The sequence below is a fragment of the Rhinolophus hipposideros genome, assembly GCF_964194185.1.
Source record: "Rhinolophus hipposideros genome assembly, chromosome: 19".
In the NCBI taxonomy this organism is placed as follows: domain Eukaryota; kingdom Metazoa; phylum Chordata; class Mammalia; order Chiroptera; family Rhinolophidae; genus Rhinolophus; species Rhinolophus hipposideros.
Window position 1 is genome coordinate 9,140,701 of NC_138065.1, and position 14,849 is coordinate 9,155,549.

Consider the following 14,849-nt stretch of genomic DNA (forward strand, 5'->3'; position numbering starts at 1 on the left):
AAGGTAGTTGTCTGGAATGGCAGAGATAGACAGATGGCCACGAGGGCAGGCGTCTAAATTGCTAAACATTTATTCGACTCCATGCCAGGTACCAGACAAAGAGCTATTTAAATCCATCATTCCGTTTCATCTCATCAAAGCGATGAAGTATGTATTCTTTCACGATGCCTGTGTTAGTTTCCCAGAGTCACCATAACAAAGTACCACAGACTGCGGGGCTTACACAACAGAAAACGATTTTCTTGCAGTTCTGGAGGCTGGAAGCCCAAGATCAAGGTGCCAGCTGTGTTGGTTTCCCCTGAGGCCTCTCCCCTTGGGCTTGCAGATGGCCTATTCGTCTCTGCACGCCCACCCATGATCTCTCTTCCTCAACTTAAAGGGATACCGGTCCTGTGGGATTAGGGCACCACCCTAACAGCCTCCTTTTAGCTGCACCGTCTCTTTAAAGACCCTTTATCCCAATACAGTCACACTCCGAGGTATTGGGGGTTAGAGCTCAACATATGAATTTGAGGGGACACAACAGCCCATAACAATGCCATAAGGAAATGGAGATTGAGGGAGGTTGAACAACTTGCCGGAGCAGGCGGTTACAGTGTCAGAGCTGGGATGCAGATTCCAACAGATCAGTTACAGTGGCTGAATAGCAACCATTCCACTATAAAACAATCCTGCGCCCAGAAGATTGGAGATGAATAGGAGAGCTCTTTTGGAGAATTAAAAAAAAAAAAGGCTGACCAGAATAAAGGAGTAGTAATATTATCAGACTTTTCTGAACCGTGCAATATGTCCCAGGAAGCAGAATGAGCTGAATATGCCTTGGTCCCCAGGATGGACTATCCTCTAATAGGTTCCCTTTGTAAATCGGAGCTTCAAGCAGAAAGATTGTGAATTTTGGCCAAAGTGGCAGGAAAGAAATGATTTAGCAACAGCTGGAATCCACTGTCCCTGCTTGCTTCCTTTTTTTGGAGAAGCCAGGTGTAAATTATAGGCAGAGGAGGGTGACACCTGCTGGGTTAGGAAGGGACTGGGTGGGAATGTGGCTCTTTTCGTGAGTGGGCGCCCACTGCCCTCTGCTGGCCAGCAGTAGGAACACTCAGGAATCTGCAGCTAGCCCTACTTCCTCCAGAAACCACAGACCTACAGGGAAAGGTGGGAAGAATCTACTGGCGTCAGTGTGGAGTATGTAAGTACCACCCCTCTCCGTACACATGCACCCATTTCAAATCAATGGTACCGTCAACTTACACTTTTTAACATTCTGTGACTGCAGAGCTGTTTTAAAACTTGCTCAGCTGTTTTCTTTCATCATTAAAACAAATAAAAATAAAACTGGCTATATCTGACACCTTCTCAAACATGTTTCCCAAGATCCAAGAGGGAGAATTTGAATGCAAGTTTTGATGATTTAACAAAACACGGGTTTGCTCATCAGCTCATGTTTTCAAAAATTGTAAACTCATTGTATGCTTGGAAAGATTCCCCCCGCCCAACATTTTAAAACCACGATTTCCTATATGACAGCCCAGGAACCCCACCATTTGGTTACAGTAATTTTGTAAAAATAATTGGTTTCATTTTCAAATGTGACTTCTCTTTAAAAAAAAGTCAACAGTTCATGCTTTTAGAAATTTCACTGTTACATATTTGGCGAAAATGTTCTAAGTAATAAAGGATTCTCTTAAATTGACAAACACTAAATAAATGCCAGAAGAAACCACTGATCTCACCAGAACTACTAGGATTCCTGATAAACATGCTGCACAGGATATGTGGCCTTGGGACCTCAGAAAAATTCAAAATATGGAGCTCAAGAGTGCCTTCCCTCCTCCCCACCCTGGGTGAGCCCCAGACCCTCTTTATGCAGATGCTAGAATGAGCACTTAAAATGCAAATCAGATCACGATACCGGGAGAGGCCAAAAGTCACACCTTTCATTTTAGAATAAAATACAAATTCCTTACCAGCTTTCCAACCCCACGTGATGTGACTGATGAGGGAATGCCTCCAAGTCTTCACTGGCTCCCTTCCCTTCCCCTTCAGCTGTTGACCATTTCCATCCTTCCAGGATCTCTCTGTGGCTCTATTTCAATACTCTGTTTATTCCTTCAGGGCACTTGCTACAATTTGTAATAATTGCGTTTATGTATCTGTTGTTCATCTCCTGTCTCCCCGTTAAGCATCATCCATCAGGTAAGGCTTGTCCATCTTGCTCTTTGTTGCATTTCCAGTGCCCAATGAGCATATATTTATCAAGGAATGAAGGAAGGAAGGAAGTGAGCAAAGGGAGGTGTTGAGACGTGAATGACAGCCGAGTCATTCCACGCAGGTCATAGCCCTGAGTTCATGCACAGATCTAAGGTAGTCCCATCCGGGACCCACAGCATGAGGAGCAAGGAGAGGGCAGCAGGGAGAGGAAGGTGGCCGACAGCGCTGCCCTTTCATCTTTGGCTGACACTAGTCACCAAAACCACTTCCTCTACTTGGAGAACACCAGGGATGCAGAGAGAACCACAAACCTGGAACCACCGCTCAGGAGAGCTGGAGAGCACTGAGGGCTACACAGGCACGCTAACGCGTCGGACGGAATTGTTTAATCAGCGGGAAGGTTACTGATGCAAGATGCAAACGCCAGCCACTAAACCAGTGAGGAACCCTGTTAATCCAATGCCTTCTCCTTGAAAGAGCCCCAGCACAGTCCCATAGGCTCACAGCCCTGCCCTCAGGGAGGCATGGTAACAGTCCCATTCCACAAATGGAAAAATAACGAGCCTGTGGTCAGGGGGATGGAGAAACACTGCTGGGCAGCAAGCTGATGCCTGGCCTTCCAGGGGTCCCCATCCGACCATCAGCACCTGAGCAAGAGAAAATAAATTCAGGACTGTCATCAGTTCAGAATCTGTGGCCTGGGGAGGCCTGATGAGAATTGTCCCCATAAGAGGTAGCTAGGGACGGCTGAAATGCTTGCTTGGCTCCACGGATGCCTGGGCCAGACATCCGAGGACACGGGCTTTCCCTCTTGAGTGCTACTGGGCCGATGTAAATTGGTCTGCCGTACGTAGCTTCGCTCCTGAGCATGTGACTAGAACAGTCCACAGAGGTCAAGCCAGAATGAAATGTCCAAGAGCCCCCAGGCTGGCACAGCCTCAGGGCAGGTCCATCTGGGGGTCCTTCAGGAAGAGGGCCAGTTTCTGGGCCACGGCGTCCAGTTCACCTGAGTTGGCATACCGAAAGAGGTTGCTCTTTGGCACGAAGAAGTGTTTGAGAAAGTGCTGGCTCACACACTTGTGCAGTTTCCTCACCAGGCGCAGGAATCCTTTGCTGAAGACATGCCAGTCGTTGGAGTGGGGGTGTTTCTCACAAGTCCAAAAGAGCACTGTCTGTGGAAGGAGGACGTGGTGTCAGAACAGGCAGCATTCCAGACAATGGAGGTGCCTATCTTCAGAAACACACTGGGCTCCCATGGCCTCGGAAGGGGGCAGAGAGGCTCTGCCCTGAATTCATGACTCCCACCCAGCCCCAGTGGGCTCTCGGCCTTGTCCTGCTGGTCTCCTGTGCCTCTCGGTTCATTTCCTCGCTCTCCACTGACATTTCCCATGATCCCCATCCTACCCACACATGCTTTTGCCTCCAACTTGGCAGGGAAAATGGAAACCCTCATGCCCACAGACCAGACAGTCCTGCGGACATCAGTGTTTTCTTCTCTTCCTAGCTGCACGTGCCACTCCTAGCTGGGCAAACCCCTCCCTCCTTCCAGGAACTGTATGTGATGGATGTCCCTTCCTCGCTGGCTTTGAAACCCCTTCCAAGCTCTTCTGCTCTCCCATTCCACTTCTCTCTCCTGCCATAAATCTCACCTTTGCACATCCAGGTCTCTCCAAAGAATCCTCTCACAATTCTTTGTCATTATGCCCTCTCCCCCACTTCCCTGCCTCCAGTGTGGATACTTCTGCCACCAGTTCTGAGAGCTGCTCTCCTTAGATCCAGTAATCTCCACATTGCTAAACCCAGCAGGTCTTGTCAGCCCCTTACCTGGCCTTTCAGTGGAATCTGATTCTCTCATCCCTACCCTCTGTCTTGAGCCATTCTTCAGTTGGCTTCCAAGACATGATACTGTCTGGGTTTCTCTCAGCATCATAGCTACTCCTCGGCAGGCTTCTTTTCCTTTACCTGCCTTTAAGTGTTGGAGTTTCTCAGCTCTAGGCCCTCCTCTCCTCTTATTGTATCTTCCTTCCCCAACAGTGGCTTTCATTCCTACTGGATATAGCTGATTTGCCATTCTCTTTCCCCAGCTCAGGCTTTTCCACTGACTACCTTACCTGGCATTTCTTGAAAACTCTGAAAGTCATCTCAGTCAACATGTCCACAGGGAACTCACAGCCTTCCCCCACAAACCTGGTCTGCCCCCAGAGTTGCTTAGCCGGCCAGTTATGTAAGACACAAACCCAGGAGTCATCCCGTCCCTCCCCAACCCCAATCAAGCCCTGCCAAGCCTCCTGCCTAAATATTTCTCAACTCTACCCACTTCTCTTCATCTCCAATATTACCCTCCTCGTCTACTTCTTCTCACCCAGACCTCTGTAATAGCTGTCTAACCAGTCTGCACCTAATTCTTGTCACCATGGAATCTGTCACCAGTTACACTGCAGCCAGTGTGATCTTTTTGAAATACAAATCTATGATTCTTCTTTTCCAAAATACCTCCAAGTCTTCCCATTGCTTGTTAATTAAAAATACAACCTTACTACAGTTTGCTTTGCAAGGTTTGGTCCCTACGTTCCTTCCCAGCCTCATCTTGCCCTACATTCTTCCCTGGCTGCCCCTTCTGGCGACACCAGCCTGGTTTCACGCTCTCTTCCATCACATCCTACTTCTTCCGCACGGAGCATACTTCTTACCCCTCTTTATCTAGGAAATGCATTCATTAGATCAAATTTCCCCATGACACCCATTAAACATCCTCTTTGCCGTGTGTTTCTCACAAGCAGCAATGATTACGGTAGTCGTTATTTTTATATTTCCTACGCATTCCCGACTAGACTGTAAACTCCGTGCGCGCAGAGGGCTCCACTGGTTTTTATTTACTATGATGTCACCATCACCCAGCAGAGGGACTGGCCCAGGAATGTTTATAGACCAAGTGAAATAAGGTATGAACTAATGTTATGGTTTAGATGTTGAGTATTTTAAAACATAGTCTTTACGAAAAAGTAGAAAGAACAGTTTTAGGCTCAGAGCAAGATCTTGAACATGTTTTGATTGAGATTATATTGCTTTGAGTGAGTTATATTGCTTTGAGGAGATAATTTCATGATAGTCAAGGTTACCTAGATACAAAAAATAATTATATAGTAATTCCTTTTGTCGCTAAGCTTTTATCGCCCCAAGCAAACTGAAACAGTTACACCCATGATCATCTTTGAGTGGGTTTTAGAAATAACTAAGCCAATGAAAGATAAACTCTTCCTTCACGTGAAATCACTTTAGGGAAGAGCCTCTTTGGAGAGGAGGTGACGACTTTCTAGGTCAGTGTCAGACGGAAGGTGAGGTGACCGTGCCTGGCTGTCGTACAGCCCATTCTCTTCCACTTTTCCCAGACTAAAGCCTTGGAAGGATCCTGCACACTCGAGCCATCATCAGGGATAACACCACAGGGACGTCCCCAGCCGCGTCCATCCCGATACCTAAATGGGAGAGAATCCTGCCCTTTGATCAAGGGTAGACTGGTGAAAAGGCCATGAGTCCTGTTTCTATGTGTCCACCCTTCTCAACCAACAACCGCCTTTTAAATGCCCATTCTTAAGAATGCACAGTGTTATTGTGCCATGTAGGGGGTTTTGGGAGGACTGAAACAGACAACCTTTAAGGAGTTGCCCTAAAATCTTCTAGATGATTGAGAGGCAACTGGAATGAAAGTGACTCCATGGGTGGAATGCAGTTTTGAGAGCAGTCAAGGGCTGGGAGGCCCATGGTGGCCCTATTCAATCTGCCTAAAATATCCATGCCACTTAAAGTGTGTCATCCATCGTAACTGTGAAGCAATGATACCAGTGGTTAAGATTGTGGGGTTTTGATGTGAGACAGCCTGGAGTTTGCTTCTCAGCTCTAACTCGTCCTAGTGTGGTCTGTGGAAAGGCAAGGAAGCAAGATGCTAAATCCACCCAATGAATTAGACTGTTTTCAGAAAGCCCAAGCCCTCAGCCCAGAACAGGTAGGTGTATGTTTTTTTAAGGGGAATGTACCTGGGGACATGTGAAGGCTGTTGAAACTCCAGAGTAAAGCCCCCATATGTGCAAATGAGATATTAACAGATTCTTGGGCAGGCCAGGAAAGACAGATGATCAGAAAAGATAAGACTGCAAAGACTAGTGATTTTAAGAGGGTGTGGGGGGAGTTGAATAAGATGTGAAATCATTCATTCATTTGATCGACACATATTTGCTGAGCAATTACTGTGTCCAAAGCACTGGGAGAGAGAGTAATGTATAAGAGCAGAAATGTATAAGAGCAACACGGTACTTGCTCTCAAGTAGATTACATTAGAGCTACAAGCTTAACACATGGCTGGAAAATGGTTGTCCATTGCACGAGAGGAGGCACAAGTAGAAGCATGCAAGGAAGGCAGCACACAGAAAGGTGACCACCCCAGGGACCTGTGCTCACCTGTGCAGAAAGTCAGAGAGAAGGGCCAACGCTAGGCTGGGGCTGTGCGGTCTGTAAGAGGCCCATCCTTCCCGACGCCAGTGTGCTGCACACAGTGTTACATGAGAGTCAGTTCGCCATGCGCAGTGGGAGATTTGAGAAAGAGGAGTTGAGTGTAATCAAAGGCCACCTCCCCAGGGGAAGGCCCCTGAACCCTCAGTCCAGGTTAGTTATGTTCTGCTGATCTGAGCCCTCATAGAACAATGTTCTTTTTCTCCCTGGTGCTTCCTGCATTGTGTGATTCCTCACACACCCGCAGGACTGTTTGACCAAAGTCTGTCTCCCCTGCTAGACCATAGGTTCCACGAGAGCAGGACCTACGTCTGCATGTGTGCACCATGTACCTTCAGGTGTAGAGTAGGTGAGATGTGGGGGTAGATGTCTGGCCCATAGTAACCTCAACAAACATTTGCTGAGTCAGTGAGTGAGAGAGCGAGTGCATTCGGGAACGTGTAATGTTGGGTTTGGGGCAAGAGGAGGCAGATGCTGGCAGAGCAAGAGAAAAGCTATGCCCAATGATTTGGAGCCCAGAAGTGTAGGTTTGCAGCAACGTGCTAATGTCCACATTTCCTGGTTTCCTCCCTTGTGCAGAGGGTTTGGGTACGTGTGTGAGTGAGTGGCTATGCTTGGGTTAGAGTGGGGACTGAGGGAGTCAACACACGAGGGAACACATGAATTTATCTCAGGTTTGAGCAATTCGCAAGATTTCACCAGACTGTAGATTTCTCAAGGGCAGAGACCATGTTGTAATTCATTTGTAAACCTCAGCAACGTTTCTGACACAGGATAGGCACTTGTGTTGCTTTCTTGAATGAAATAAAAGGAGGTGAGAGATAGAGAATGACAGAGAAGAAAAAGAAAGAAAGAAAAAAAGAAAAGAAAAGGGAAAGAGGGAAGTAGAAAGGAGAAGGGAGGCAAGTGGAGGAGATTTTACCCAAGCCAGGGGTGTTATGGACACATAGACAGCCAGGGTTTATCTACCTCCATGAGGAATAATTTGTAGGACAGCAAATACGGACACTAGAGCCCCATCCTGAATTCGTCACACACACACACACACACACCCTTCCGCATGGCTACCCAACCACAGCTGCCCTGGGCCCTCTATGGCCGCTGGCCCGCACACTCACCTGCAGATGGTGGGATGTGATAACAGGCCTCTCTCCTGGACACCAGACATCCTCCTTCATCTGCCTCATGGCCTGAAAACACTTCCTTCGGCAGCCCCCATCCTCGTCCAACTGCTCCAGCAGCATTTGCTCGGCCTGCACAAAGCTCAGCTGCCAGTGATAAGTTGACTGGGCCAATAAAGTAAATCCAAATGACTGGAAGAAGAGAAACATCGCAGGAAAATGAGAAGGATGATGCTTGCCCGTGTAGAAAACCATCTCCAAAGCAGTCCACTTGTCTGAGGGACCAGCCCCAGGGCAGGCAGTACATCCTACCTGGGGACCTAGAGGGAGCCTCAAGGCAAAACCCCTTGCAGTTAATTGGAGAGGCTGTGCCCACTTCCTCTCGGGCAGTGGTTCTCCAACTTGAGCCTATACCACCATCACCTGGGCTTCTTAAAGCCCAGATCGCTGGGCCCCACCCACCAAGCCTTATTCAGTAGGTCCAGAGCGGGGCCTAGGCATCTGAATTTCTAACAGGTTCTCACGTGCCACTGCAGGTCCTGGGGCCCACACTTTGAGCACTGCCAATCTAGTGAAACCTCAATTTCCCTTTTGGAACTGGTTGGCAGTCAGTAATGCTGCGGATGGTTAAGCTGTGAGGGTCTGAGCTCTGGTGAGCTGGGGCCCTGTCCACCAGTACCTTAATGCACCTCACTCTCTCTCGGGAAGGCCAGCGCGTCAGACACCGAGGCCACCGAGGCCACCGAGCTTTCTTGGACCAGGCGTTGGGGATCTCCACCGCGGGGGCCAGCTCTAGTTCCACCGGACCTTGGGATGTTTCCACGGCAAGCCAAACCGCAATGCTGTTTGTTAGCATGCTGACCTTTCCTGGTGGGAAATGAACGGCAATGAGGTGAGAAAGCTGGGCTCAGTACAAGCACTCAGAGAAGGGATCTGTGAGCGGTGGCTCTGACCAGCTCCTTGCAACAGGCGGCCCAACTTTCACGGTGTTGGTAGCATGCCAACGGGGATGTTTATGTCAAAACTAGACAATTAGCCAAGTAAATATTGACAGGAGCATTGCTAGAAAAATCTCGTGGTTGGTGCGTTTTTCTTTTTTCCTTCTCCTCCTTGCCCCAAAACTTTTCTGCTACCACTTCTTCTAAATTAATAGATTCTTTTCAGAAGTCTCACCTGAAGGAACGAGATACTAAATACAAAGGAAAGGTACAGGATTTGCTACTGTCAAATGAAATCCAACCATTCTTCTATATCGCCCTCATTCCGCCCAGATGTCCTTTGTTTAGGATGACCTTGATCTCCCTCTTACATATTCATTTGCCTTTGGTGGCGTTCGGTTTAACCCATCTCTCATCTGAGTCACAGGCTCTCCTCCGATGGTATTTGGTCCCACCACCCATTAAGCCAGCCTTGGCTCAGATGTATATATCATCATGAGCCCTTGTAATCGCAAAATAATTCAAAGTGTGGTGGCATTGCCACTGGCTGAAAGAGTTGAGTGAGCAGAAAGTAGCCCTCACGTTCCTCATTTTCCAACCAGACAAAGAGAGGGAGAGCAAGTTTTCCAGCTCATGTACTAAAATCCATTTCTAGTCTGTTCCCCCTTCTTTCACAAGCTACACAGTAATTTTGTTTGTTCGCCTTCATGACAGATAAGGATGAGCCCTCTCGGATCAGGATTTATTATTTTGCTTTTCCTTGTTCAGAGAAGATGGAAGCCCCGTCATTAATTGTGTTAGGCTGTTCAAAAAGAAAACAGGCTTCTCCTGAGCTGGGGTATGATAAAGAGCTCACTGTCTGCATCTCATCAGAGCTGCCCAGGCAGGAACACGACAACGTCTGGCACTTCGGCCTTATTTACTGAGATTTCCTCATCAGCCTGGCCGGTCTGAACCTCTTCTACGCACTTTCACTGCTGACAGTGTCACAAAGGGGAGAGGTGAGCAAATGCTGGAACCGTCTGCCTCGCCCACACCCTGCTCGCTCTGCTTACTTGGTGTGTGACCTTTGACATGTTACTTAATCTCTCTAAATCTCAGTTTGCCTTCATCTGTAAAACAGATAGAAAAATAATTCTTACTCTGTAACGTTGCTATGCGTACTAAATAATCCACGAAAGCGTGCTATACATGGTAACAATCCATTAAACATGAGCTATTTCCAGGATGGCACCTTTCTGAATTTCTATCTAGGCAGGAAAATGTACATAGAAATCCTTTACTTTCTGTATGAATGGCATCACGTATTGTTTGGCAGTTTGGTTTTTCACTTAATTATCTAGCATGGGCAGTTTTCCCAACTCTGTGTTTGTGTGTACACACATACCTCTGTTTTTAAAGCCTGCATATTAGACCACTAGGCAGACGTAGCATAATTTATTGTCAATTTTCCTTTGTTAGCCACGTATATTATTTCTAGTTACTTGCTATTATAGAGCCTATGGCAGTGTATATCCTTGTGCATATTTCTTTGTGTATCTACAGGAATATATTTCTAGAACTGGAATTGCTAAATTGCCAAGTAAGCATGTTACAAAATAAAACTGGACAAATTGCCCTTTAAAAAGTAGGTACCCATTTACACATCCAAGAACAATGTATGAAGATGTGCGCTACCATACTTACCCACGTACTGAGCAATGATCACATTTTTTCATCTCTGTCAACCTGTTAGATGTGTTCATGTACATTTATCAACATACATGTTAGATGGAACACTTTTTAAAAAATTTTTACTAGCCATTTATATTCTTTTTCTATGGGTTATGTTTCTTTGTCATTTACTTCTGTTGGTCTGTTTGTGTATTTACTTACTGGTTTATAAGTACTCTTGTGTAATTATGCAAACTCGCCATTTTTCCCAGTTTGGAATTCACCTCTTTACTCTGAACAAAATGTACGTGTGCACGCATGTGCACGTGTGTGCCCGTGTGCCACACTGCACTGTAGCTTCAGATTAGGGGGCTGTCAAACTTAATCAGTTCTTCATGGTGTCTGGATTTTGTGTTTGGTTTAAGTCCATGGTTTCCAGATGTGTTCTCTCCACACACTGGGTCCTACAGTCCAGGGCATTGTGACAGAAATGCGATACCCATAAAGGTCTGAAGTTTATGAGTAGTCTGTTTTTCGAAAAAGGTACGCAAGTTCTAAAAGCGAACATCCTGGAAAGGGTGCGTAACCCAAAGCCAACCATATCTGTGCCAAGGCAGTAATCTGCTCCAACCCACAGGAGCGAGCTGGGATTGAACTCCATTCTTCCATGTGTTACAGCAGAAAAAAGAGCTACTTCATGTGATGGGGACTGGACAGGTGTAAAGAGCACGTGATTGTTTTCTCAATGTAGGGGCACGAGCTCCAGGTCACACCCACGCAGTGGATTTTTAGAGCAAGAGGGAAATGCCAGAAATGTTCCTTGTACTTTTCTCGATCAGCTCACCTGACAGGCAACAGGTTTCAATTGCGTTTTCTACCAGTTTCCGGAACACCTGAAGGACCTTGGCGGGTACAATGTCTCCCTCGATGTTCACATCTGCCTCGTGCCACTGCCACAGGCTCTTCATAAACTGCTGTATCTGCAGCCACTGCTGCAGGCCCTCTGGGTCCCGCAAGGGGCAGGGCAGCCTGGTGCCCTCCAGGGTGTAGTACCTCCAACGCTGCTCCCTGGTCTCCCTGTACCCAGCCAGGCCCCTCACCGGGACGGTGACAAGGAACTGGCTGGGGGCCAAAACCTGGGGACAGGAAAGGAGAAAGAGGGTGAGTTCACAGATGTGGAAAATAACAGAAATCCTCGCAGAGCCGATCTGTTGAGCCAGGCAGCTCAGTTAAGGACTCAATCTTCGGCAATGTGACGAGGTGGGCAGGAAACCGCATCTGCCGGAAAATCCGTCTTTGTTCTGTCATGAATGCACTGTAACGCTTTGGGCTGTCAATCAACCCACTGAGTCTTGGTTTCAGGAATCTGTAAGGAAGAAGAGTGAACTAGACCTGAAACACTCTGCCTCATTGGAGGGGAGAAGAAAACGCAGGCAAAGGAACTAGTATCCACTTAGTTCCACACATACAAGCAAACACTACAGTTCTTGGATTAGCCCGTTTGATCTTCATGGTCACTTAATAAGATGGGCTTTGTTGACATGTCTCAGATCAGGAACCTAAAGCTCAGGGGGGCCCTGCCATCTTCCCAGCATGTGACAGACCCAGAACTTGATTGCTTGTTCAATGGTTGCTTTTCTATCCTGGGCTGGTTCTCAGTCAAAAATGAATAACCTGGGATAGGTGAAAGGTCTGGTATGAATAAAGGGGGGGAAGAGATGAGAGAAGAGGTAAAACAATTCTGCAAATGCCTCTCAATCTTTTTGCCTTGTACTGATAACCCCTCCAGTATTGATGACTAATCCTTAGAAAATCACAGGGAAAATGAATGCCTGTTTGTTGAGACAATGTGAGCTATTGAGACGAGTCTAAGTTTAACGAGAAAAGGGAACAATCAGAGTCTACCTACTCCCTTTCTACAGGAACCAGTTAAGCAGTGGTCAGGGGGAGAGTGGTCAGGCCAATAGTCCAAGGGGTAGAACAAATTAGTCAATAGCATACAGAGTCCCATCAAAGGCACCTGACCTTTGACTATATCATGGCAGCTCGCTCCACCCTGCACCTTTCCCATCAGTCAGCTGTACACTGGAAGGGCCACTTCCTTGTCACAGAAAGTTCTGACAATGGAAGTTGGTCAACCTTTGCCCAGGGACCCAGTCACTGGCCAATTCACAGATGACCTCCCAAAAAGCAACCACGGATTCTGCCTCATTTTCAGAGAATAACAGTTTGATGTTTTAGGTGACGAGGTCACGTGACTTCTGGTATCCACAGAAAGGCGGTGGGATTAAAAAAGGGTGGGGGAATCAAAACCACACTGTTCAAAATCTATACATCCTTGGAACCCACTTACATGTGAATCCAAGAGTACAACTACCACGTTGCTAGTCACATATAAGTAGTGCTTAATAAATACTTGTTGAAATTGGTCTAAGATAAAGTACAATCAATTTTCAGAGGCCCCACTGCAACCCTTTTCAAAACTGAATGTGCAGGACAGGATATATATAAACACATGATATATTTTAAACTATGAATTCTAAGTCAGACCCCAGAAGGAAATTCCCTCAGCTAGAGCCCTAGGAAAAGTGATGTTATGTTTCTATTCCTAGTCACTGGTCTATTTTTGTTTAATTTAGGTTGGCCTGGGCGGTAGAGGTGGGCACATGAATAAAGGGTGAAAAGGGATGGGAGAAATTCATCCCGGGATGAATTTCCTAAGATCTGACTGCACAAGATCTGAATGCACAAGACCCAGAATCTGGTGAGTGGCACCTGTTCTTTTGTTTATACACTAATTCTTTTGCTCATTCATTCATCCATTTAATAGAAGGTGAATGTCTGCTGGAGGCCATGCGTCATGCTGGGTGCTAGAAATGGAGGAACCAATAAACACGATCCTTACAATCAAGAACTTACAGTCTGGTGTGAGGAAATAGGGCATGGATACATGTAAGTTTAATATCAGGGAAAGGGGTTCTTAGGTGTCATAAGAAAAATCGAGACAAAGGAGCACAGAGATGAAGAGTAACTCAGAGCCTCACTTCCCTCATCTCTAAAAGGGAGAGAACCCTAATGTCCATCCCACCAGGTTGTTTGCAGGTTTGAGTGGAATCATTTCTGTGAGGACAGCTTTGTCTACACCACAGTGTTGCATGAATGCTGGTTGTCACACACTGGCTCTGGTGGCTTATAAATCTGAGGGATTCCTCACCAGGAATAGGGATTACAAGGCTGCTCGTGCAGTTTCTAAAGGCCACCTCTTCCACTTTCTTCCTTCCCCCATTTGCAACCCATAGACTATCACTTTCAACTATTTTCTCAACAATGCCCTGAATCCCCTCTGCCCAGTCCCCAATCTATTAAGTAGCTGCTTGATAAATGAATGGGTGCTCAACTGAACGTTAATTGTTATATTGGCACGTGCTTTTGGAATCAGAAGCCCCAGTTAAGAGGTCTGGCTTCAATGCCTAATATGACCGATCAAGTCATTTGATGTCTCTAAGCCTCAATTTGTATCACCCGGAAAGTGGGAATACAGGGGCTCAGCTGAGATAACGGCTACGCAGCGAGTTTGTGAATGGTACACACTAAGGGTACCCATGGGAACAGGAAGTATTCCTAGTATTCTTAGTGGTGTGAGTGCCTGTCATCTACTGAGGCCTGCCCACCCCATGACCTGGGCTCCCAGGGTGGGCACCTGGAGACAAGTGACACCAACTCACCTTAATGTTTCCATTGTACGTGAAAGAGTAAGGGATGGCTTGAAATCGGATATCGTGGTGACTGATTTCCGTGGTCAGACGGCAGATGACTTTCTGTACCTCCTCCACAGCCTGGGAAATCCACTGGCGTCTCAAGTCCACCTGGGTGGGAAGGGAGCGGCAAAGACGGTTATTTCTAGTGCAGGCCCTGAGGCACTGGCATCAGGAAGTGACGGGACAGGGAGCAGTGGTGGGTGACCACAGAAGTGCAGCCCTCAAATTCCTGCCTTCCCAAGAACCCCAGGGGAAACGTTAGGTCTGAGGGTTCTCCCCGGTGCTTCAGTATTCTCTTGTAAAATAGAAGAATCCATTCAATGTTTATCTCGTACCTACCATGTGGCAGGTGCCCATCTAGGTGCTGGGCACAGCAATGAGCAAGATAATAGCGAACAAGATAGAGACATTTGCCCTCTGGTTGAAAATACAGGAGATATATATATATATATATATATATATATATATATATATATATATAATATATGTGTGTATATATATATAACATATATACGTATATATATACACACACATACACACATGTATATATACATATGTATATGTATACACACATGTATAATGTAATATCTGGTATAACTCCTGTGAAGAAAAATAAAGTCGGATAAGAAATTAGAGAATAAACAGGTTGCTATTTTGGATCAGAT

General features: G+C 46.6%; 1 protein-coding gene across 2 annotated transcripts in view; it reads right to left on the reverse strand.

Annotated features, from left to right (window-relative positions):
• The window catches only part of MAB21L3 (mab-21 like 3), a 37,632-nt gene that overhangs the window by 15,071 nt on the left and 7,712 nt on the right, over positions 1–14,849 (reverse strand). Inside the window, exons 2-6 of one of the 2 annotated variants that reach the window (XR_013991753.1) lie at positions 14,152–14,292; positions 11,271–11,562; positions 8,515–8,702; positions 7,833–8,027; positions 1,965–3,380 (exon numbers count right to left, since the gene is read on the reverse strand). Coding sequence is in view for 1 of the 2 variants with exons in the window: in XM_081026417.1 (XP_080882543.1) it covers positions 3,147–3,380; positions 7,833–8,027; positions 8,515–8,702; positions 11,271–11,562; positions 14,152–14,292 (1,050 nt within the window). In the remaining variant the exon portion in view is untranslated. Of the gene's footprint in view, positions 1–1,912; positions 3,381–7,832; positions 8,028–8,514; positions 8,703–11,270; positions 11,563–14,151; positions 14,293–14,849 lie in introns of those variants that run through there. The other variant, XM_081026417.1, reaches the window with a different exon arrangement.